Genomic DNA, 26,402 nt, shown 5'->3' with positions numbered 1-26,402 from the left:
AGCTAGACATCAAGTTGTGGTGCTTAAGGACCACAAGAATCTTACCTATTTGGAATCTGCCAAGAGGTTGAATCCTCAGCAGGCCAGGTGGGCTTTGTATTTTACTCGGTTTAATTTTGTGGTCATCCTGAATGATGGTGTAGTTCTCTCTGCCATCTCGCCTGATCTGCGGTTGGCACTGGAGAGATTTCAGGGGGATAAACCTGAGAGATTTCTTGCGGGAAAACTGTTTGTACCGGACCAATGGAGAAACCGAGTTGTCTCTGAGGTTTATTGCTCCTGGCATTTTTGGTACTCGAGATCTTGTTAGCCCCTCTTTTTGGTGGCCTTCCCTGTTCCGGGATGTCCGTAGTTTTGTGCAGTCATGTGGAGTTTGTTCTAGGTCCAAGCCCTGTTGTTCACATTCTAGTGGGCTATTGTTGCTTTTGCCGGTACCTAAGAGACCTTGGACTCACATCTCTATGGATTTTATTTCTGAGCTTCCCGTCTCTCAGAAAATGACTGTGATTTGGGTAAACTGTGATAGATTCTCCAAGATGCTCCACTTAGTTCCACTATCTAAGTTGCCATCTTCATCAGAGTTGGTGCCTTTGTTTTTCCAACATGTTGTTCGTTTTCATGGTATTCCCAAAAGCATTGTTTCTGACAGAGGAGTGCAGTTCGTATCCAGATTTTGGAGGATTTTTTGTTCAAAATTGGGTGTTCAGCTGTCTTTTTCCTCGGCGTATTATCCTCATACCAACGGTCAGACTGAAAGGGCTAACCAGACCTATTTATGGTGTTTTGTTTCTGCAGATCAGGATGATTGGGTTTCGTTTTTTGGCTGAATTTGCCCTTAACAATAGGGCTAGCTCTACCACATTGGTGTCCCATTTTTCTGCAAATTTTGGTCTCCTCGGGGCAGTTTGAGGTGTCTGACTGTCTGGGAGTGTATTCGGTGGTGAACAGAATTCAGAGATTTGGGGGCAGGTAGTGGATAAATTGTTTCAATCCCAAGAAACTGCCTAAAAATTTGCCAACTGCCGTTGAACTGTTGGTCCCCGGTTTAAAGTGGGGGACATGGTGTGGTTGTTCTCCAGAAATATTCCAATGAGAGTTCAGTCTCCTAAATTTAAACCCAGATTTATTGGACCTTATAAGATTTCTGAGATTATCAACCCTGTATCGTTTTGTTTGGCTCTGCCTGCGTCATTTAAGATTCACAATGTCTTCGATAAGTCCCTGTTGAAGAGACATGTGGAGCAACCAGTTCCTGCAGCAGCGCATCCTGACCCTGTTTTGATACAAGGGTATCTGGAGTGTGAGGTTGAAACAATTCTGGATTCCCGTCGCTGTAAACGAAAGCTTCAGTACCTTGTCAAATGGAAGAGTTATAGGCAGGAGGATAACTCTTGGGTTGCGGCTTCTGACTTTCATGCGGACAGGTTGGTTCACGCCTTCTATTATGCCCATCCTGAGCGACCCGGTTCGATGACCCCTCCTCAAGGAGAGGATACTGTTGTGAATGTCAGTTATGCTGTTGTTGCTGTGAGACTCCCTATTGTGGCCAGGAATGGTTTTGACAGAGACCAGGTATTTTTGAGCAATGGGCATTTCCATTGCTAACTCTCTGCCTATTTAAGCCTTGGCCTCCTGGCAGTCTGAGCCGTTTATCATTGTCCTGTAGCTCACCTGCCTTTTCATCTTGTTTCTGACCACATCTACCCCAGATAAGTGCTTGGTTCTTTCTTAGTTGTTGTGTTCTTTTTGTTCTTATCTGGGTTTGTCATTTACTGTGGTTATTGTCAGTTTATTTCCATGCAGGAATCTTCCCTCTTTGTTGCTTAGCTGGGAAGCTCCCTGCAGCTATGTTTGGTGTTTTGCTCCTATGAGTCCATGTGTTTGTTTCTTCTTGAATTTGTAATTGTTCCTGTTTTTTTGTTTATTGGTTTGACAAGAGCGCCTGATATAGGATGGAGTACAGATTGTGCGATCTGAGGACCTTTTTGTACTATCAGGTGTTTGAGTTTTTGTAGGGTTTTTCTCTGGCCACCATCAGCCTCTTTCCCATCCTTTCCTATTTAGTTAGTGGGGCCTCACCTTTGCTTATCCTATCCTCCTTCTGTGTATTGTATTTTCCTTTATCACCGTAGTCTTTGAATGTGGGGGGCTTGCTATACCTTTGGGGGTCTACTCTGAGGCAGAGAGTTATTCATCCTTCCTTCCTTTAGGATAGTTAGTTTCTCCGGCTGGGTTCGTGGTGCATAGGATGTTAGTTCACTCCTCAGCTACTTCTAGTGTTGGTGGTTAGTAAGGGGATGACGGCCAGATTAGTTGCCAATGCTCTCGTCACCTTTTTGCCAATAATACCTTGTGGTCTTCCATGGTTCCGGATCATAACAGTAAAGACAGCATGCTATAAGTAAGTTTTAAAAATAGGATTCAATGATACCTGCCTTGTCACAGTCTAATCTGTTGATTCTATGCTATGTTTGTTTAAGCAGCTGGACCCTTATCATTGCAGGATTACAAAGTCACATGCAGGGCAGTCTGATTCGCCCCCTTCAGTATTTGACATCTCACTGTCTACATACAATCTGTATTGAGAGCCTGGTGTGGGTGGAGAAGTTCACTCAGCTCTGCAACACTGCTAAACCTAAAAATTCCGATTGTGTCAGAACGTCTGCACCTAGTAATCTAAGTATTGCATCGTTGGTCTCAGAGTCTCTTTGACTTCATCATGCTGCTCTCAGATGAGGTAGCAAAAACCTGTTGATAGATTCCCATCAAGCATCAGATATACACCTCATAAAGAAGGTATAAAAAATACACATCTTTTCAGCAAAGATGTATATGTAATATGAGGAAGAGATTGCCTAAAAAGACAAGTATACTAGCTTTAATCAATAATAATAGTTATTTACACTACTATCTGTATGTAATTCTATTATGAACGCAGGTGCTTGGATACATGTTTCCTGGAGTAGAAAATGATTGAAATGCACACTCAGAATATTATTTAAATAACATGATTACAGAAAAGAAGCCAGGGATGTGGTAAATTTGTGATAATGAGAATAAAGGCTTTGAAGTCCGGAGCCAAGCATATCGGTCTTTGAAAATATATCACATCAAGGGGAAAATTTGCAGTGGATTATAGGCCTATCTAAGATATAATATAGGCTATGTTCCTTTCTGTTACGCTTTTTGTTGAATATATCACTCTTTATTGACTTTGTCACAACATTTTTAATTTGCAATAAAGGCTTAAATTTTGTCTAAATTTTGTCATATGAGATGGGAGAAATAGAGCTTTCAGTCAAAAACAACAGACAATCACAATGGAATCTCTTTAGACCCCATTGTCAGACAAAGGGGTCTTTTGAATGCATTTAGCATCAATTGTACAGTTTGTAATAAGCAGAATCCACAACACAAAAGCAAAAAAAGAGCACAGTTAATGGATTTCTGAGGAGATTGGATATAAAGCTCTGTTAACATTTGCGTTGTGAATCTATATCTGGGGTTCCATCAAACATACCAATATTTTTGACAGCAAATGGATAACAACAAGTCACCTTGGAAGATAAACATACTTTACATCTATTGTGCCATTTCTTCCTTCATCTGAAGAATTTGTGCAGAATTCTAATACTGGAGCCTCTGGACACAGCAGCAGCGGATATATACATATCTCTGCTTAGTCTTATGCTTCAGGAAAACTAAAAAGATCTTTGCAAGACATGGACTGGGTGAAATGCTTTTTGCAACATGTCACAGTCTGTTACCACGACATTTGCTTAAGGTCAAATGATCTAAAACCGTGTCCCTTGTGGTCCTACGCGTCAATCTCGTTTTACATCAATGAGCTGACTTATTGTAAAGCTGATGGCCATGTTAATGCTAGATTTAAGGCATAATTGTTGCACTGTGAATATGGATGGTCATAACTACATCAACAAATATTTACTAATGAGTTTGTATTCGTGACAAAGTAACTTTTGTGGCTCAAATAAATAACATGAAGGAATAAAAAAGTTGATTGTTCTAATACATATAAGCAATAAAAGGATCAACTTTGGTAGCATATAAGCAATATACAGTGATATATATTATCACAAAGCAATATTGTTACCACTAAGCATAAGTATAAATAATGCATTGAGAGCACATGTGGGTACTGTTGTTTTGTCTCCTACGTTTCACTGCATATATGAATCAGCTCAATGGTTCTTGTAAATTACTCATCCTCCCACAGATCATTTATTCAGAGCTAAATTAATTCAACTCTTGCCAGTGTCACTTGTCTTTCCTTTCAGATCATTTAACTTTCTGCCCAGCGGTCCATGCTGTTATTCCTAAAAAAAAAATATCTACAGTATGTACACACTGAATCACAAACAATTTTATTCCAGCTCCCCTCATACAAATGACCATGTTTTCCATTTTCATTCCTTCTGTTTTATAGTCCTCAGATGAACTTTATATTTAGCTTGACTCCAATTTAAATTCCAGTTGGGATTGGTTACATTTTTTAACTCCAGACAAAAGCTCAGCCACAGGGGAGGCTCTCGCTCAAAAAGTTTCACTGGTCCAAGGATGGACCAAACCAATCCAATCAAATACATTTTTTTTCACTAAATAGTGTGTGTTCTACATATCCAGAAGTTTCATGTATTAAAAGTGAGTTTATACACACGTTCTGTATAACTAGAGGATGGACCCTCAGAATAATTTCTTTTCCATAGCAAGTTTTTTGCCGGCCTATCTTATAGCCTGCCCCAACAATCAGTCTATGTCCCACTTAAAGCATTTTATAGGAAATATGTGTTAATATACAGTATATTAATGATCTTTTCTTTGAGGTGTTTTTACAACAATGATAAGTTATGTGGGGGTAATATATTAAAATACATTTTTTTATTTCTTCTTAAGATGTTTCATGAAGATGCTAGCGGTGGCTGGCAACTAGTTGCTGTTGATGTGAATAAGCCACAAGGAAGAGCTCCGGCCTGTCTACAGGTAAGCTATTATGCTATGACTATACATGTCTTTTATACAGCAAAGTGAATGTGAAAAGTATACTATGGTGAATAGTCTTGTTTGTAGTTCAATATTTTAATGGAATTCTGTATACTGCAGTAGAGACAACATTTTAACAATACTTTAACCTTTATAATAGATGGCACATGAACAGGCCAAATCAAACAATACAAAGTATCAAAGTAATGGGCAATTGAAACACTATGTGTGAGGACCCTGCCCAAAAGAGCTTACAATGTATGAGAAAATAAGGGTGCAAAATTTAAGTTTTGTAAAATAGTTTCCTTTTTTTCCTTCGGCTTTTTAAAACTAAACATGGAATATAGATCTAACTAAATATTTTAACTTTCCACTAGCTCACTTACTCAACCCTTCACCAGACCTCTCAGTTACAGTTCACAACCTCACAAATTCTCCAGTCCTATCTACACTACTGCAACATCCTTCTCTGTGGTCGCCTATGTATCATTTTTGCACTTTGCCAATTCACCATCAACTCTGCTACAGATTGAATTCATTTCTCTCCACATAATCTAGTCCATTCACGGGCTTCTATTGCCAGACGCTGACGTATTTACTCTACAGGTAATGATGATGGAGACATATTCACTACACATATCACAGGATGGCACGAGGCACTGTCCAACCATACCGGTGATGCTGCACAGCCACACAGAGTGGGTACTGTTCAATCACTCGGCGCATGCTATCAGCTCCATGTATATCGGAGGAGTTGTCAGTTATTGTGGTTTGTCTACTGATGATTCTCAAGTACTATACTTCTGTTATATTCATCTTCTTCTTTACCTGACTTGTTGTGACCATTACTAAATCTGTCTCTGTTATTCCCACTAATCTGATTTTAGTTTATCTGACTTTCCTTTCTGATTCTGGCCCTCATTCCATTCCTGCTGTTACTGACACAGCTAATTTTTTATCCATCCTTACCTCATTCTCTAGCCAGCAGTTACAATAAGGATACAAACAAAGGGGCCCCCGTGAAGTCCAGATCCCGGTATAGGGTTTAAAGTGTGAATATCTGCATTCCTTTGCAATCTACTATATGAAGTGGCTACCATCAACTGTATCCAAAATAGTATTTTTTTGATCTAATGGCTTCAGACAGATTTTACACTACCCACACATAAGACCTTTTTTGGTCTCCTCTTGTCTGTCCCTTACATAATTGACTCCATGAGAATCTTCCCCTGATAATATAAAATGCTCTATAGTGTGTCACAATTTTCAGTTAAAATGTTTTTTGTGCTTCTTTTTATGTTCTGTACTCATGTACTATACCATATTTATTTACCCATGCTTATAACCTGCAAACAAAAATTCATGAGAGCAAAACTCTTGTTCATCAGCTGATTGGATACTTTGTCAGCATAAAAATCCTTCTTGTTTTCAATATATCGCTTTAGGCTGTGTGTGCACGTACATGCTGAAATTTCTACAGCGATTTGTCAGCACATGTGCACTTCAAATCACTGCAGAAACACTGCGTAATAGATGCAGTGCTTCAGCAGAATAAATTCCGATTTCATGCCCTATGGCTGCTGCCTCTTCCTTAGACAGAGTGGGAGATGCATCCATAGCGCATGAAAGAAGTGACATGCTGCATTTTTGAACGCACCGATTTGGATCAAAATTTCAGCATCCAAATTGCTGCTTTCAAAAAAGCATTGTGCGCAAGGATTATGCACAATCTTCATAGATTGTGCTGGGGACACAGAACACATGCATTTACGCTGCAGTGCTAGACGCAGCGTAAATGCATGCAATACGCACACGTGCGCACATGCCCTTACACATGCTGCATGATAAATAGTCCTGTCAGCCCATATGATTCAGGCTTTTAATGAATAACGTTTGATTTGTATATTATGGATCAATGTTCGTTTATAATTAGATACACTGACGAGCAAAAGGATAACAATCTTTTGAACTTTTGAATTTCAGGCTCCATATCTCACCATTCATTAAAGCTTTGAGTGTGAGACTATCTTCACTATATAGACAATCATCTTGGCTGGCTGTCTCATACATAAGTTTGACTTGCAACTATTTGCTATAGGATTAGTGATGCATATTATTGTCTTGTCACTGAATTGTTCCTGTTTTGCTCCTTGTGTTTGAAAAATCTATTTCTTCCTTTATACTAGAAATTTCAACCTGTTCTCACATTTCATAATAGCTCAGTGTGTTATCAGGTTGATTCCCAAGTGAAAGGTCACTGTTTCGAATTGAGGAGCAGCCATGGAGAAGATTTCCCAAAAACGTGAAACAGCATATTCCAGCGATAGCAGTATCTCAGCCAAGAAAATTGCCAAACTTCATCATGTGTGTGCCATGACAGTGGAAGAATACAAAATAAAGTCCATCTATCCATTCAAAAGCTTAGAAGTTGACAATTATGGACAAATACCGGAGTCAACAAGTCGGCTTATCACAAATTCTATCAGTTTTGCTGTGACAAAAACAGCAGTGGAGGTGGCTCGTATGCTTCGTAATAGTGAGATCACAAACATCTATGTAAGCACCGTGTGGCACACGTTACACAAGTCTGGAATGGTGGCCCAAAAAAGCTCATCAGAAGCGTCAGCTCGAGTTTGGAAAAAAATACGAAAAGTGGACAATAGAAGATTGAAAACGGTTGATTTCGAGCAATGAGGCGAAAGTCAATGGACTAGGCTCTGATCGGTGCAAATGGGAAAAGGGGCTAATGGATTGAGAAATTGCAGAAACTGTCAAGTTCGATGGCGGAAGCATGATGAAAGGGGGTTGTTTTACAGCCAAAGTCGTTGGAAACTTCACTAGGTTCGATGGTGGTCTCAATGCTGAACTATATGTGAGTATGCTGCAAGATTAGTTACTTCATACACTTGAGTACTATGGGTATGAAAAGAACGATATAGTGTTCCAGCAGAACATCAACCCGAAGCATACGTGGAGATTGGCGAAGAAATGATTCAATGATAATAAAGTAGAGGTGCTGGATTGGCCACACAGTCCATCCCCAAATGTAAACCCAATCAGACACTTGTGGGTAGAGTAGAAGAAAAAGCTGTATACATATCCACTGAGCCAACCAGTATACACCAACATTGGGAACATGTAGAAGAGACCTGGGGTCAGATTTCAGTTAAAACATGCTTGAATCTGATCGAGAGTATGCCCAGAAGGATTCAGGCAGTCTTGAAAGCTTAAAGTATATTTGCAGTGACATGTCAAGAGTCTGCATAACTAATCATATTCTAAATAGTTGCAAGTCAAAGTTATGTATAACACAGCCAAGATCATATCTTTTACAAAAGTTGAGGAAGGGAATCAAAATTTCAATGTAAATCTTTGAAATACATGATTCAGACTGAACCCCTGATGGAAGATTGCCTATAATGAGGCAGATGAAGTGACTTTGGACTCTGTCTGTCCTATGACCTGGCGGTGTCCCTCTTTAAGAGCTCATAAAAGCACCGTCGACCACAGTTTTGTGCACTTCTGAAAAGAAGGCAACCTGTAGATAAATTCCCAAAGGGGTGTAATTTAAAACAGAATCACTAGATGGGGGATTGTGCTTTTCTTGCACTTAGAGGCACTGTATATGGAGTCCGCAAACAATTTTAGAAAAATCTGTACTTCCAGAGGTAAATAGCCCCTCTTCACTCCTGACGTTCGCCATGGGGCTAAGCATTACTGTGCAGCCATATCTGGGGTATATTGCCACATTCAGTAGAAATTCTTTGACAAATTTTGCTACTATTTTTAGCCACTTCGTAGTGTGAAAATGTAACAAAGATGGTAAAAGCTACATTTTTTTGTGATAAAAGAAAAGTTGTTTTTTTCTTCATGACCCAATGGTATACAAATCTATAAGGCCCCTTTCACACTGTGTTTTGCCTTACGTTTAGTGGTCCCGTCGGGGCATCCGTCCGAACCGCCCCTCCCCCACCATGAAAAACGTGTTTCGGACGCATGCGCCAACAGAACCATTGACTAAAATGGAGCAGACTGCGTTAGTGTGTGCTCTGTTTTGTACCATTTTTGCACATATTTGTTTTCTGCAGGCAGGCACCCGAATGTAGTCAACTACGTTCGGGTGTCCGCCTGCAGAAAACGTATATGCACGAAAATGGTACAAAACAGAGCACACAGTAACAGTGTCGGCTCCTTAGTCAATGGCCCTGTCGGCGCATGCATCCGAAACACGTTTTGCAGGGTGGGGAAGGGGCAGTTCAAACGGATGCCCCGACGGGACCACTAAACGTAAGGCAAAACGCAGTGTGAAAGTAGCCTAACACAACTGTGCTGTCAATATGATCACTGCAACGCTAGATAAATTCATTGAGAGGCTTGGATTGTAATATGAGGTCGGATCAGAGGATTCTGCTGTTGTGGTACCACAGGAGCTCTGCTAATGTGACATGGCACCCTCAAATCATTTCAGCAAAATCTTCACTCCTAGTGTGAATAAACCTTCCCTTCTGAGCTTTGCACTGTGCTTCAAAGTAGTTTTCCACAGTATATGAGGTATTGGCATACTCAGGAGAAATTGCACAACACATTTTTTGATCCATTTCTTCCTTGTGAAAAATTTGGGGCGAAGTCAACATTTTTGTGGGAAAATGTATTTGTTCATTTTCATGGCTCAATGTTATATAATTCTGCACCTGCATAATCAAGGTGATCACTACATCTCTAGTCAAATTCATTAAAGGGCGTAGTTTCCAGAATGTAGTCATTTGTGGTTTCCACTGTTTAGGCTCAACAGGGGCTTTGCAAATGTGACATGGCATCGGCTATCTATTCCAGCCGATTTTAACCTTTAAAATTCTAATGGTGCTCATTCTCTTTCGAGCCCAGCCGTGTACCCACACAGTAGTTTTCCTCCACATATGGTGTATAAAGCCTGCTTTACACACTTCAATAGATCTTTCAATCCGTCGTCGGGGTCAAGTTGTAAGTGACGCACATCCGGCATCGTTCGTGATGTATTTGCGTGTGAAACCTACATGCGATCGATATCGAACGAAAATACGGTGATCGCATACACGTCGTTTATTCCTCATACATTGGACGTTTGGTAGTACGAAACTAGTCAATTGTAACGTGTGACATCCCTCATACGATTTTGGTGTCTGATGCTATGTGCGCAGGTGTGCGCTCTGCACCGCAGCTTAAAAAAGGTCTGCTTCAGAGCACAGCTGAAAAGCTGCGTTCTGAAGCGCCTCACAATGTCTGTCATTCAGTAATCTCTGTCAGTCGGTCACTATCTCTGTCCCTCACTCTCTGTCCATGTCAGTCTATCCCCCTCTCTCATATACTCACCGATCCCCGATCCCCGGCGCTGCACGGCATTCACACTGATCCGGCAGCTTTTACTGTTTTGAAAAAGCCGGCCGCCCATTAAACAATCTCGTATTCCCTGCTATCCCCGCCCACAGGCGCCTATGATTGGTTACAGTGAGACACGCCCCCCACGCTGAGTGACAGGTGTCACACTGCACCCAATCACAGCAGCCGGTGGGCGTGTCTATACTGTGTAGTGAAATAAATAATTAAATAATTAAAAAAAACGGCGTGCGGTCCCCCCAATTTTAAAACCAGCCAGATAAAGCCATACGGCTGAAGGCTGGTATTCTCAGGATGGGGAGCTCCACGTTATGGGGAGCCCCCCAGCCTTACAATATCAGCCAACAGCCGCCCAGAATTGCCACATACATTATATGCGACAGTTCTGGGACAGTACCCGGCTCTTCCCGATTTACCCTGGTGCGTTGGCAAATCGGGGTAATAAGGAGTTATTGGAAGCCCATAGCTGCCAATAAGTCCTAGATTAATCATGTCAGGCGTCTATGAGACACCTTCCATGATTAATCTGTAAATAACAGTAAATAAACACACGCCCGAAAAAATCCTTTATTGGAAATAAAAAACACACACACATTCCCTGGTTCACCACTTTAATCAGCCCCAAAAAGCCCTCCATGTCCGGCGTACTCCAGGATGCTCCAGCGTCGCTTCCAGCGCTGCTGCATGGAGGTGACCGGAGCTGCAGCAGACACAGCCGCTCCGGTCACCTCCATACAGCAAATGAAGACAGCCGCGCGATCAGCTGATCTGTCACTGAGGTTACCCGCTGTCACTGGATCCAGCGGTGGATCCAGCAGTGGCCGCGGGTAACCTCAGTGACAGATCAGCTGATCGCGCTACTCACCGCCGCTCCGGTCAGCTCCAGTCAGCAACTGAGGTGAGTAGCGTGACTGGAGCTGACCGGAGCGGCGGTGAGTAGCGCGATCAGCTGATCTGTCACTGAGGTTACCCGCGGCCACCGCTGGATCCAGTGACAGCGGGTAACCTCAGTGACAGATCAGCCGATAGCGCGGCTGTCTTCATTAGCTGCGTGGAGGTGACCGGAGCGGCTGTGTCTGCTGCAGCTCCGGTCACCTCCATGCAGCAGCGCTAGATGCGACGCTGGACCATCCTGGAGTACGCCGGACATGGAGGGCTTTTTGGGGCTGATTAAAGTGGTGAACCAGGGAATGTGTGTGTGTTTTTTATTTCCAATAAAGGATTTTTTCGGGTGTGTGTTTATTTACTGTTATTTACAGATTAATCATGGAGGGTGTCTCATAGACGCCTGACATGATTAATCTAGGACTTATTGGCAGCTATGGGCTGCCAATAACTCCTTATTACCCCGATTTGCCAACGCACCAGGGCAAATCGGGAAGAGCCGGGTACTGTCCCAGAATTGTCGCATATAATGTATGCGGCAATTCTGGGCGGCTGTTGGCTGATATTGTTAGGCTGGGGGGCTCCCCATAACGTGGAGCTCCCCATCCTGAGAATACCAGCCTTCAGCCGTATGGCTTTATCTGGCTGGTTTTAAAATTGGGGGGAACCGCACGCCGTTTTTTTTAATTATTTAATTATTTATTTCACTACACAGTATAGACATGCCCACCGGCTGCTGTGATTGGGTGCAGTGTGACACCTGTCACTCAGCGTGGGGGGCGTGTCTCACTGTAACCAATCATAGGCGCCGGTGGGCGGGGTAAGCAGGGAATACGAGATTGTTTAATGGGCGGCCGGCTTTTTCAAAACAGTAAAAGCCGCCGGAGCAGTGTGAATGCCGTGCAGCGCCGGGGATCGGGGATCGGTGAGTATATGAGAGAGGGCGGCTCAATTCACTTACTCAGGAGTTTAGCGGTCACCGGTGAGTCTTCACAGGTGACCGCTAATCAGGACGCGACACAGACAGAGCCGCAGCATGACAATGAAGTCGGGTGAGGTTCACCCGAGTTCATTCTGACAGTGCGGCTCTGTCTGTGTCTGCTGTCATCTGCCATTCACCGCTGCTACATGGCTGTCTGTGGCTGCTGTCAGCGGCCATGTAGCAGAGCTGAATGGCAGATGACATAGTAAAAACGCATCCCTACACATTACACACGCTTGTCAAGTCAATAAATAAAAAAAAAAAGGGTGCCCAATGCATACGTCACAGAACACATGATCTAAAGGATCGCACACAAAATTGATCAATTTAACATAGGCTACTAACGCACGTGTGACAGCAAATGAACGACCTACGTGCAATCTCATTAGATCGCATATGCAACCTGGGCGTGTCACATCGCATACGAGATCGCATACCTAATTGTAAGGTGTAAAGCTGGCTTAACTCAGGAGAAATTGCACAACAAATTGTATGGTCCATTTCCTCCTTTTACCCTTGTGAAATAGGAAAATTTGGGACTATACCAACATTTTTGTGGGAAAAATTACCAGTGTAATTTTTTCCTTCCATATTGCTTTAATTCCTGTGAAGCACCTAAAGGGTCAATAAACCTCTTGAATGTGTCACATAAACCTCTCAAAGTCACTTCAAATGTGATGTGGTTCTTAATAAAAAAAAAAATGGTTTTGTAAATTTTGTTGGAAACATGAAAAGTTGCTGATAAACTTTTAACTCTTCTAACTTCCTAACAAAATAAGTGTCAAAAATGATACTGATGTAAAGCAGACATTTGGGAAATTTTATTTATTATTGAATGTGTGTGATATCAATTTCTGATGTTAGGGCATAAAAATTAAACGTTTGAAAATTGTAAAATTTTCAAATTGTTTGACAAATATTTGATATATTCATGAATAAATGCAAATTATACCACTAACATAACTTACAATGAGTCACATAAACTCAATTTACGTTTTGTTTAAAGTGAGTTTTCTTTTTTGCCTTGTAGTATTCTTTGTTTTTGGGGGGCCAGATTCTTCAAAATTGTGCATGCAGGTTGATGAATTTTGTGCAACATCATAGATGCTCTTTTTTTTTTTTTTCTTTTACCTGTTTTTGCTCCTTTTTAAAGCAGAAATATTGCTATGTTTCAAAAAGTTGCAAATGATAAATTAAACCAAATCATCTGGAGACTGAATACCAAGCACACATTGTAAAAAAATAAGCGGGTGAAACCAAATAACATTGAGTTTAAAGAAGCACAAATTAACTATAGAGTAGGGCGCAAATATTAAAAATCACTATTAACACCTTTTTTTCTCTGAAGGGAAAGTGATAAGGGTTTGAGGCCAAAGTCTGTGGAACTGTATTGAATTAGGCCAGTGGAATACAAATCAAATTAGTGCTAATCAATATTCACATCGCTCTAAAGCTTGTTCTGCCATAAAGCAGCCAGATAAAGAGTTGTTTTCTTTTTAAGAGTCTTTTGATATATGGCGCTCTCCTGATGTAGTGGGGAGAGAAAAAATAACATAGTGGATTTCCTATTAGATGTAATTAATATCTCAATATGTGTTTATGCTTGAAATTGCTTTTAAGTCTCTCCCTGTGCTGTTCTATTCTCCACGTGCGCCTGTGCACCAGCTAATAAAATGAAAGACTGCATTAATAGAAAGGCTGTTATTTAGTAGTATTAGGTCTATTGCCAGGAAGCTGGGAAATGCTCAATAAAATTCTGTGTATTAAGAAAATTCTTTCTGCCGGTAACAGTGCCACATGCAGCATTACATATTTGCTCTAAATAGCTGTGTATGAATATAGTGGTAACACAGAATGTGATACATGAGGAGAGCACAGCCCTCCAGCCCACATGAGGATTAAGCCATTTTTAGAAGTGGATGTAAGTTGCCTTAATAAATAATGAACATGACTCATGCTTGTCTGGGGTTCTGTGTTAAGCTGGTGTCACACATAACGACGACGACAACGACGTCGCTGCTACGTCACCATTTTCTGTGACGTTGCAGCGACGTCCCGTCGCTGTCGCTGTGTGTGACATCCAGCAACGACCTGGCCCCTGCTGTGAGGTCGCCGGTCGTTGCTGAATGTCCAGCTTCATTTTTTGGTCGTCACTCTCCCGCTGTGACACACACATCGCTGTGTGTGACAGCGAGAGAGCGACGAAATGAAGCGATCAGGAGCCGGCACTGGCAGCTGCGGTAAGCTGTAACCAGCGTAAACATCGGGTAACCAAGGGAAGACCTTTCCCTAGTTACCCGATGTTTACGCTGGTTACCAGCCTCCGCTCTTGCTGCCAGCGCCGGCTCCTGCACTGTGACATGTGGCTGCAGTATGCATCGGGTAATTAACCCGATGCATACTGTAGCAAGGAGAGCAAGGAGCCAGCGCTAAGCAGTGCGCGCGGCTCCCTGCTCTCTGCACTGTGACATGTAGCTGCAGCACACATCGGGTTAATTAACCCGATGTGTGCTGCAGGAGAGCAAGGAGCCAGCGCTAAGCGCGGCTCCCTGCTCTCTGAACTGTGACATGTAGCTGCAGCACACATCGGGTTAATTAACCCGATGTGTGCTGCAGGAGAGCAAGGAGCCAGCGCTAAGCGCGGCTCCCTGCTCTCTGAACTGTGACATGTAGCTGCAGCACACATCGGGTTAATTAACCCGATGTGTGCTGCAGGAGAGCAAGGAGCCAGCGCTAAGCGCGGCTCCCTGCTCTCTGAACATGTAGCACAGCGACGTTATGATCGCTGCTTCTGCTGTGTTTGACAGCTAAGCAGCGATCATAACAGCGACTTACAAGGTCGCTGTTACGTCACCGAAAATGGTGACGTAACAGCGACGTCGTTGTCGCTGTCGTTTAGTGTGACACCAGCTTTAGTTTTAGGGACCATTTATTATGCAGCATTCTAGCCTACAACTTCTGGCATCCATTGTTTATATAGCTATCGTAATTCTAGCATGGATGAAATGTCATAAAAAATGGATGTTGTTAAATATCCACAGTATAAATTGTTTCAATTTAATAAAAATTGATACAGATGCTTCATTATCTATTATATATTTACAGAAAAAAGTAGGGATCCCTCATAATCATACATGTATTAAATGAGGAATTAAAATGATTAATTGGAGCAATTCACCCCACAAAACAAAATCATAAAAGTTAAAAACAACCAGTAATGTGAATCATGCTGCTGGAACGTGGGGCAGCGTGAATCAGGGACAGGCTCCCTAATGGTAGACATGTATGTTTTATTCTAAAACAATGTAGTGTTTTAGAGAAGACACAGTTTAAAAATGTGATGGGTACCTGGAAAACAGTCATACTGATGAGAGTTAAGTGGACCTGTGGATGTTTGGTATGGTGGGGTCAGCCGAACTTTAAATTAAGATCAGTATGGGACCCGGACTTGACCTCAACCCCAATGGAAGTCACTGATTGGGCAGTTTGGGTCCCCGCCCACTTGCAGCCAGCCATAAACAGATCACTTACAGAGATGGGTGGGTGGGGTTTTTCTATTTTTTTTTTTGGGGGGTGCACACTACATACAATCATGCTGTTCTTACCCCTAGTGCAGGCCATTCAAACATGCAAGCGGTTCGCACTGGGCTGAGCACCGAGCGTACCAGAGCACAGCAATGCTCGCACGAGCGGTGTTCATACGTAAAGCACCTGAACTCCGAACCCAAACTCTGTCTTTTTGTGTAAAGTCTGTGTTTGCTATGAACACCGAACCTTGGGTTAACTTATCTCTAATCCTGACTGCTCCCCACTGCCTTCTCCTTCCCCAACTCAGCTACACTGACAGGTGTTTCCTTATGCACAAATAGGGAGAGCCAAATGAGGAGGAGGCTGTGAGGAGATACCCAGATGACTGTTCTTCCAGTTCCCATTCACAGCTAGTTATTATGTCTTATTCTCTCTGAAATGCCACAACTAGATGTCTGCAATCAGGCATTCTGTCCCTGTTTCATGCTGCCTATAATTCAGGCATCACTCATTAGTCACCTTTGACTAATAAAATATAGTGTACCCCAAAAATGGTGTCTAAAAAATATGTTACAAAAATATGTGAATTAGAATAAAAAGATATATTGTGGAACCATGTTAATGCAAAAAATATATGTAATTACTTTATGCCAAAACAAAGAAAAGTCTAAAAGTGATAGGCATAATACCAATATTGGCTAACCAGAACATTTTAATTTTGAAAGCTCTTTCATAAGGCAAGTTTACAAACGTATGACTCCTTTTGTGTTTTTAGGCATAAACACATTTCTAAAGAAATATTCTAAAACCCAGCTATACACCATTTGATTTTTCTATGCAAATGAAATGAATGAATAGATCATAGTGCAGACATTTGACTTTTTGGAAACCATATTGGTTACTTTCATATAATTGGACATTCTTCTCTAATTGATAATCGTTATTATTATAAAATAAGTGTTTAACAGGTGTCACTAGAGAAGGATTAATGGATTTTAGGTTAAAGATAAGGTACTAACAGAATAATAATGATGATAATAATCTTTATTTATACAGCACAAACATATTCTGCAGCAGATTGCAGTTCAGTGAGTACATGTACAAACAATATAATATTACTGAGTAATACAATATTCAGTAGTTCAAGTAATAAAAGTGAAGGCCCTGCTCACAAGTGCTTATAATCTATAAAAAGAATAGGGCTTAACACAGGAGGTAAAGGTGCTGGAAAGGTGCTTCTGCAGACCTGCCATCTTAATCCCGCTTAACACGCTACAATATATCTTACGATGTGTCGGCGGGGTCACGTCGTAAGTGACGAACATCCGGCATCGTAAGGTACATTGTAGTGTGTGACAGGTACGTGCGATTGCGATTGAATGTTAAAACGTTCATTGCATACACGTCGTTGAATCCTGACGAATTGCACGTCAGGTTGTTCAATGTTCCCGAGGCAGCACACATCGCAGTGTGTGACACCCCGGGAACATTGAACAGATCTTACCTGCCTCCCGTGGCTCCAGCCGGCAATGTGGAAGGAAAGAGGTGGGCGGGATGTTTACGTCCCACTCATCTCCGCCCCTCCGCTTCTATTGGCCGGCTGCCGCGTGACGTCGATGTGACGCCGAACATCCCTCCCACTCCAGGAAGTGGACGTTCGCTGCCCACATCGAGGTCGTATGGATGGGTAAGTACGTGTGACGGGGGTTAATCGTTTGCGGCACGTTCAACAAATTGAACATGCCACACATACGATGGGGGCGTTGCAAATCGCATACGATATCGTATGCGAAATTGCAACATGTAAAGCTGGCTTTACAACAAGAGTGGGAGGTTCGAATAATTGTAACGCCTGCCTGGATCCAAAGACTCAGATGGGCTGTAAAGGGGAGGCTAGAGGGAAGCCACTCACCAAGTAGGACCCCCAGAACCCTGAAACCCTTTAACCCCTATACAGGGATTTGGAATTACACCGGGAATCACTACCCGTGGAAGGCTGCAGTCCGATGAGAGTAGTAGTCAGGCAGGGTCAAACCAGGAATTGCGGAACAGGGACAGAATCGGCAGGCAGTGACATAGTCAGTAAACGTAGCAGAGGTCAGATCCGGGTCAGGCAGCAAGGTACAAAAACAGTAGGCAGAAGGGTAGTCAAAACACGCAGACATCAACACACAGGAATCACCAAACAGAATAGGACATAACAGGAGCCAGGAAAATCAGAACTATATTTGGCAGTAATCATGTGACAGGAGGGGAAATAAAAAGGGTGTGGTGTCTTCCCATTGGCTGAAGCTGAACGCTGGCAACTTCAGCTGGAAGACACATGCCACCCACAGTCAGCCAGCGGTACTGCAGATCCCAAGCTAACCCAGCCCAGTGGATGATCGGAGCCTGCGCCCACTGGTGCCGCTGGCATCGACTTCTCTCCTATCCCCAGCACCATCCACGGCCGGAACACGGTGTCGCCTGCCGATCGGAGCAGAAGTCGCTGGAGCAGACTCCGGCGGTGACGTAACAATAATTCTGCCATATTACATACAAGAGTGACAGGTTCAAATAATCATGCCATCTTACATACAGGAGTGAGAGGTGTTCGAGTAATGCTGCTGTCTTACACACAAGAGTGGGACGTTCGAATAATAGAGAATGTTAGTCTTTTGAATGATGTAAAGCATGTGTAACATGGTATATGGAGATGAAGACAGGTACAGCACTATGAAAATTTTAAGTTTATACTATATTCTATAGCAATTGTCAAGAGACTGGTAAAGGGTGGAGGCATTGGTGTAACAGTTGGAGAGAAATATGAGCTTAGCAGCTATACATTCAGGGTAGATTGGAGAGGGGCAAGTTTAGTGAAGGGGAAGGCCAATTAGTAGTAAATGACAGTAATGAAATTAAGTATAAATCTGGAGGAAAAGAGTTGATTCTGGAGATCTTTTTGAGGCATAGGTGACATGAGCATGCAAGTGATTGGGTATAGGGAGTCAAACATATTTCTATATCATTGAAAGTAGATGTATTACACTGAAATAGCAATAACAGGTTTAGATGAGTAAAGAATAGATGGAAAAAAAACAACAAAAGATGAGAGATTTAAATATTCTGTTTCCGATAGACTACATAATGTTAGAGGCAGCGAACAGACAAACTCTGGTGTTTGGGTTGCTATCATGACAAAAGTATGTAGATAGATGTCATCAGCATAGAAATAGTAGTAAAATCAAAATCTGCTGATAGTGTGTCCAATAGGTGCTGTATAGAGAAAATAACATAAGGATAATGTAAAATGAATAATAAAATCTTTGTGTGGTATGATGCCTAATACCATTTAGATGAAGCTATGTTAAGTTAGAAGAAAGGTTCTGTTTTTATTCTATTTTCCCAGATATCGCACCATTTTTTCCATGGGCTACAGTGCCTTGAAAAAAGTATTTATTCCCATGAATTTTCTACATCTTTTTCACATTATATCACAAACATAAATATATTTTATTTGGATTTTTATATGTGATATACTAAGTAGTAAGTATTTGTGAAGTATAAGATAAATGATATATGGTTTCCTAAATATTTTATAAATATGAAAATTATGATGTGTATGTATTCAGGCCCCTGTAGTCTGATATGCCTAAATTAAATCCTGAGTGATCAATTGCTTCCAGAAGTTACCTAATTAGTAAATTGGCAGAGTCCACCTGTGTACAGTTTATTGTCAGTATAACTATAGCTGTTCTATGAAGGCCTCCGAGATTTGTTTGAAAACATTAGGGAGCAAACAGCATCATGAAAACCAAGGAACACCCCAGACAAGTAAGGGATAAAGTAGTGAAGGAGAGTAACCCATAGGTTATAAAAAAAAATAATCCAAGCTCAGAAAATTTCACAAAGCACTGTTAAATCCATCATCCAAAAATGAAAGGGGTATGGCACAACTGCAAACCTACCAATACATGGCCGTCCAGCTAAACTGACATACCAAGCAAGAAGAGCACTAATTAGAGAAGCAGCCAAGAGGCCCATGGTCACTCAACTGTAGAGATCCAAAAGTTAGGTGCAAGATTCTATAATCGGACAACTATTAGTTGTATAATCTCTAATCTGGCTTTTATGGAAGAGTGGCAAGAATATAGCAATTTTTTTAAATTAATAAGAACTTGTGAGCAGTATTTAGCACTATAAAGTAAAGCAGTGGCCATATTATCACTGTGATGCAGATTAAACTGATATCTGCACTTAAGGAATCCAATCTGTGATTGATAAATAATCATCCTCTAAAGTTTTCATCTAATGATGTTTTCTGTGCATTGTGTGAATCGGGGAGGGACTTGGTGGTGAGGTGTTTTCTGCTTCTCTACCCCTCGGCCTGCCTTCTCTGTTTATTTTACATGTCACTAATTATTCAGTGACCTGCCTCCTTTTTTAAATTTCACACTGTCATTGAGGTGGCCGATGATTGGACAGTGTGATTCCACAGACTGTTTTCAATAAAATTTTGCCAGAGGCAGTGCAAGCGCAGATTGAGATTTTGGCCAAATGAAGAAGACATTGAGCTGAAATCTCAACCTGTGCATGCACCACCTCTGGTGCCATTTTATTGAAGGCCTGTAGACTGGCCAATAAAATCACACTGCGCATGTAACGCCCACCCTAATGATCGGTGGCACAGAATTTCGAAAAGGAGGCAGGTATTTGAATAATCAGTGACCTGTAAAAAAAACAAAGGAGGCATACAGAGGGGTGGAGAAGCAGCAGAAGACCCTACAACCCAAGTCCCACCCCAACGCACAGAACACATCATTAAAAGAAAGCTTTAGAGGATGATTATTCACCACAAAAAGGATTCCTTCACTGAAGGTATTATTTTAATTAGCATCACAGTGCCATTATGGCTAATAATGCTAAATCTTGCTTACAGGTTTGCTTTATGTCATAGGTCTCATTTGCAGTTTACAGAAAAAAATTAGAGGACACAGCTAGCACATGGAAAGAACTTTTTGGACTAAGTGAAAAACTCTGTGTGGCAGAAAACTGACACAGCACATCACCCTGAAAACACCATCCCCACTGTGAAATATGGTGGTGGCAGCATCATTCTGTGGGGATTCTTATCTTCAACAGGGACAGGGAAACTGGTCAGAGTTGAGATGAGTGGTGCTAAATACTGGGCAATCGTGGAGGAAAACCTGTTAGAAGCTTCAAAAAACTTGAGACTGGGGCATGGGCTCACCTTCCAGCAAGACAATGATCCTAAACAAACTGCCAAAGCTACAATGGAATGATTCAGATAAAAGCAAATTCATGGGTGTGATGGGCCCAGTCAAAGTCCAGTCCTAAATCCCATTGAGAATCTGTGGCAAGACTTGACAATTGCTGTTCACAGACGTTCTCCATCCAATCTCACTAAGCTAGAGTTACTTTATAAAAAAAAAATGGGTAAAATGTCATTTTCTAGATGTGCAAAGCTGGTGGAGATGTGTCGCCCCAGGGATGTTGCTCCAGCTTCAGGGACGCCACAGAGTCTTCTTCTGTATATGGCAACAGGTATATCGGTTTTTACTTTATATGTGTTGTGACGCCACTCACCGTTTGCGGTCAGGGATAGGGGTGACCGCCACTGCAAATTTAACGAGCGCCTGAGACTGATGGGGTCTGCAGTCGGATGGTGTGGCCTCCCATGAGTGAGGCTGGCCCCAGGGGCTCGGGTGTGTAGAACAACAGGTCCCAGAATAACTCAGGTAGAGTCCAGAAAGTCTTTCAACTGCTTTTTACTCACTTCTAGATGTTATAGTGAGCTGACCCGGGCGATACTGCAATAAACCAGGTGAAACCAGGTATCCTTCAAGCCAGTCTGAAGGTAACCATTAACTTGCCTTCCTAGCACTCTTTGTTCGGATAACCCCTGACTTGAAGTACCGTGGGGTCTATCCAGGGAGTTGCTACTGCCTTTTCTCCCTTTTTGGACCGTTTGCGTGGACCAGGTGAGATGGCTTCTGGCTCTGTCTCCTTATGGGTCCTTGCGTTGCTGCTGAGGCTTGGACTCTATGTGGTTGGGGAGGTACTTGTAGTTACCCTCACTGGCAGGTTTAGCAGATAGTTAAACTTGAGTCTACTCTAGGGACCTGTTTCCCGTACATGCCTAGTCACCGGCAGTCCCCGTACTCGACTGACTCTCTCTCTCTCTGTCTTTCTGACTGACTGACTGGTAACCATTCTCCCCCGCTAACGGCTACTTCACGTGCAGGGTCTGACTAGTGTGATCGCGCGTATGTGTCTCCTAGCAACCGCCGCTCACAACTACCAGACTGGCTCGCTCCACTCCTTTCAGCCTCTGCACTTTAACTCCCAGCCCCTCCACTACACCTCTTGACAAGAATTGAAGGCCAGACCCCTCCAAGGACTGCCCAAGGGTCCCATCTAATGGTGTTGGAGAGCTGGTTGCCATGTGTCTGTGCGTACACACCTCATTCTGGCCATTAGGATTACCTGGAAGTATTGTCCCAGCATGGGTGCAGTACTTAGTGGTGCCTGACCAGGTCAGGGGCGCTACAGAGACATACTTCAAAAGGCTTGCAGCAGTAATTGCAGCAAAAGTTGACCCTACAAAGTATTAACTGAGGATGGTTGAATAAAAATGCAAGTTACTATTTTCAGATTTATATTTTTAAAATATCTTGAAAACTATGTATCATTTTCTTTACACTTCATAAATATTTACTACTTTGTGTTGGTATATCACATAAAATCCCAATAAAATACATTTAGGTTTGTGGGTGTAACATGAAAAAATGTAGCATGTTCACAGGGTATTAATACTTTTTCAAAGTACTGTCTATGTACTGTGTTAGCTCAGGACTGTTCACCTGAATAGCGATGAGGTGCTCAATCTGATACAGCTCCTAGACATGGGTGGCACTGTTTCTAAAAAAATAAAAAAAAGCACATTCATGTGAAATACCTAATTAGGCTCAATGCACAAGTAACCATCATTTCATTTCTTTTATTATCTATTAAAAGAATAATGTAATGTCAAAAGTGCCAATAAGAGGGCACAACACTTTCCAGCCAGTTAAGATAGTGTTATAACAGGAGAAATAATGTTAGGACTCCACAGGAAATCATTTTGGTTCTTTCAAATACAACATGAGGTTGCAGCAATTTGGTTTTCGATACAGTAAACCTATGATATTCAATAATTATTAAGTTCGATTCGGTTAGTGATCTTGAGCTCTTCAATTGTGAGCTATAACATTCATCCAAAAAACTACATGAAGCACACAGTTTATCCAAAATGTTCAAGTTTTAATTGTATTTAGAAACTTAAAATAAGATAATTAATATTAATTATGAAGCAAAACAACACCTGCTAGTGTATAATGTTCAAGCTTTTGCAAATCCTAATTAGCATTAAACCCATCAACAAGGAAATATACAGGCATACAGTGACAAATGGCACCTTTGAAAGTGTAGTTTCAATTTCCAACACTAAAGCTTGTTAAGTAGGCATTAAATTATGATGAATGCTTATTTGTACTTCAGATCTCAAAATGCCAATGTTGCATATAGACCAGAACACCAAAAGCCAAAAGTAAAACTCACATAATAGGCCACACATCACATATTAGTCCAATAGCCCCCCTACTCTTTCCCGATAGTTTGAGTTTGTTGAGATAAGAGGCCCTGTGCGCACTAGAAAAAGGATTTTTCTCAAGAAATTTCTTGAGAGTCTGAAAGATTAGCGCACTTGCATTCAAAAAACGTACCAATAATGCACTGAAAAATTCATGCATTTTTACCACGTTTTGTGCATTTTTGATGCGCTTTTGATGTGTTGTTGATGCGTTTTTTTCCGCAGGTTGGTCCCTGCGTTTTTTACCATTATCTATGGCAAAAAACGCAGGTACCTGCAGAAAAGAAGTGACATGCTCATTCTTTTTCTCAAGAAATTCTGCAGAAAGAATGTTCTTGAGGAAAAAAACGCAGTGTGCGCACAGCTATTTTTTTTTCCATAGGTTTTGCTGGGGAATGTCTGCAGAAAAGTTACAACCATTTTCTCAAGAAATTTCTGCAGCAAAAACGCAAAAAAACCGCGGGTAAATACACAGTGTGCGCACAGGGCCTTAGGCAGTTTGATTTAAAATGCCTGACCCATTTTTTCTGCAACCATCAAGTAGTCTGGCAGCAGATTTCACTAACCTCACCATTGAAAATACTTAAACGCTCAGCCAATTTGTATGCTCATATATTTGGGGGAAACAGAGAGATAGCATTCAACTAACTAAATTTTCAGCTGACAGCTGTTGCATGTGTATGGCCGGCATGAGAGGAAATAGATGTAGGTAGAGAGAGGGGTTTTAAATCTCAGACCACACTGTAAATAGTAAACTAAAAGAAAATAGGTTAAAATATAAATTAACAAACAATCAAGTGTAGCAAGGTGTTTGAAATTGGAATTTAGCCTTACACCTGCACTATATTTGCTGATTTCTATTAAAGTAGAGGTTGTAGGCTTCTAAAGTGAACAGATGAAAGATTTAGGCCATGTGTGCACTAGAAAGTGCCTTTTCCTTAAGAAAAAACCTGACTCTCAGAAAGAATCCCGCACCCGCGGTTTTTGCCGCGGATTTTCCCCAAGTTGGTCCCCGCGGTTTTTACCATTATCTATGGCAAAAAACGCAGGTACCTGTGGAAAAGAAGTGACATGCTCATTAATTCCACATCGAAAAATCCGCGGGTATAAAAAAACGCAGTGTCCGCACAGCATTTTTTCAAACCCATAGGATTTCCTGGGGAATGACTGCAGCAATGTTTGACACATTTTCTGCAGCAATTCCACGGCAAATCCGCGGCAAAATCCGCGATAAATCCGCAGCGTGCGCACAGGGCCTGAGATTGGATCTTTATATTTATTTTTGAGACCCACATTTGTGTTGGGGTGAGAATTATTTACTCACTTGATCTAATTCTTCCCTACTGCGCCAAATACAATACGTGGTTGAAGCAATGGGTGATGCTGAAAATAGGGGCCGAAGAAACAATCTCAGATTGCGGGACCTGCCTGAGTCTGTCGAGTCCAAGAACTTACATGGTACCCTTCAAGTGATCTTCAATAATATTCTGGGTGAACCATCGAGCCAACCCCTGGAATTGGATAGAGCGCATAGAGCGTTGGGCCCCAAACCAGCCCAGAACGACCGACCTCGGGATGTGATCTGTAGGGTCCACCGCTATGTTATTAAGGAGGCCATTCTGTTTAAGCTCCGCAGTGGAGTATCACCATCGTATGAGGGGAGCCAAATCCAGATTCTACAAGATCTATCCCGTTTTACCTTACAAAGGAGAAGAGCTCTTAAACCTCTGCTGGACATTCTCCGCTAATACGAGTTTCCATATAGCTGGTTCCCCTTCCGCCTGCAGGTTCGGCACGCGGGACGAATGCATGTTCTTCGGTCTCCGGCAGATTTACCCTCGTTCACCGCGGCCTTGGACATTCCATTAGTGCCTATAGAGGACTGGCCGGACTTTCCAATGGGGGGGGAGTCACCGTCCCAGCCGGTGATCGGATGCGTGGCTCTCGTAGAGAAAGAGGAGGGAGGCCGGTCTGATGTATAAGAGAATGGTGGATTAAAGTGTTCTAGTATGTTTTTGGTTATAGGATCACAGTACGATGGAGTCTATCCCCTGGTCCTGATGGGAATTTTGCGTTGTGGGGTTATTGTATCGCTCTGGACAGGGGGGTGGGGGGTTCCCTCCTTCCATCCTGGGTGTAATGGGGGGGCGCCCCTCAACATTATAAGGTACAATACCCTCTCAAAGCCCCTTCTCCCTTCTTTATACAGAGCTTTAGTTGCAAATCAAAATATATATAGTTAAAAGTTGTTTTTTAGTCCAGGGCAGGGGGCTCCTTTGTGGAAAGTTCCCTCCCTGATTGGGATAACACGCCACAGGGTAGTGGCGTAGGATTAACATCCCTGGCATATAGAGATTCTTATTTTTCTGCATTTACCTCTAGTTTATTTGACCAAGTATAAGAGTCACGTTACGACCCTACAGGCAAGAGGTGCTTTGACCTTTTTGCCTACGGTACTCTCTCTTTGTTTGTAGTTTCCTTCATATACTTAATTCTTCTACCCCCCCTCTTTTTTTTTTTTTTTCTCTCCCCCTCTCCTAACCTTTTCTATTCTCTCCACCCACACCTCTCTTCCCATCCCCATCCTCTGACCCTACTTCCCGGTTCCTCACCGTTCCTCCTCCTCAGAATGACGCAGATTACCTTTGGCTCATTGAATGTGAGGGGCCTCAATGTCCCGCAAAAACGGTCTCAGGTATTCTTTGACATGCATAAGAAACGAGTCCATATATTATTGATTCAGGAAACACATTTCAAAACTGGTCACCTCCCTAACTTTAAAGACAGATATTACACCAAATGGGTCCATAGCACCAACCCAGAGTCAAAATCAAAAGGGGTGTCTATAGGCATCCATAAAGCCCTGGTGCACACGGTTCTGGACACGAGAGTGGACACTGAGGGAAGATTCATTTTTCTGAAAATTAATGTTAATTCATCTATCTTTACCATTGTCAATTGGTATTTACCAAACAGAGATCCGGCGACGTCCTGCTCCTCTCT

At 42.1% G+C, this 26,402-nt stretch overlaps 1 protein-coding gene across 4 annotated transcripts in view; it reads left to right on the top strand.

Moving 5' to 3' along the window:
• The window catches only part of NALCN (sodium leak channel, non-selective), a 1,011,261-nt gene that overhangs the window by 380,574 nt on the left and 604,285 nt on the right, over positions 1 to 26,402 (top strand). For all 4 annotated transcript variants that reach the window (XM_075336708.1, XM_075336707.1, XM_075336706.1 and 1 more), the window contains one exon: positions 4,915 to 5,001. In XM_075336708.1, coding sequence (XP_075192823.1) covers positions 4,915 to 5,001 — 87 coding nt within the window. The remainder of the gene's footprint in view (positions 1 to 4,914; positions 5,002 to 26,402) is intronic.

The sequence above is a fragment of the Anomaloglossus baeobatrachus genome, chromosome 2 (genome assembly GCF_048569485.1).
Source record: "Anomaloglossus baeobatrachus isolate aAnoBae1 chromosome 2, aAnoBae1.hap1, whole genome shotgun sequence".
NCBI lineage: Eukaryota > Metazoa > Chordata > Amphibia > Anura > Aromobatidae > Anomaloglossus > Anomaloglossus baeobatrachus.
The sequence above is the reverse complement of the archived record's forward strand: the minus strand, read 5'-3'. Positions and strand labels throughout refer to the sequence as shown.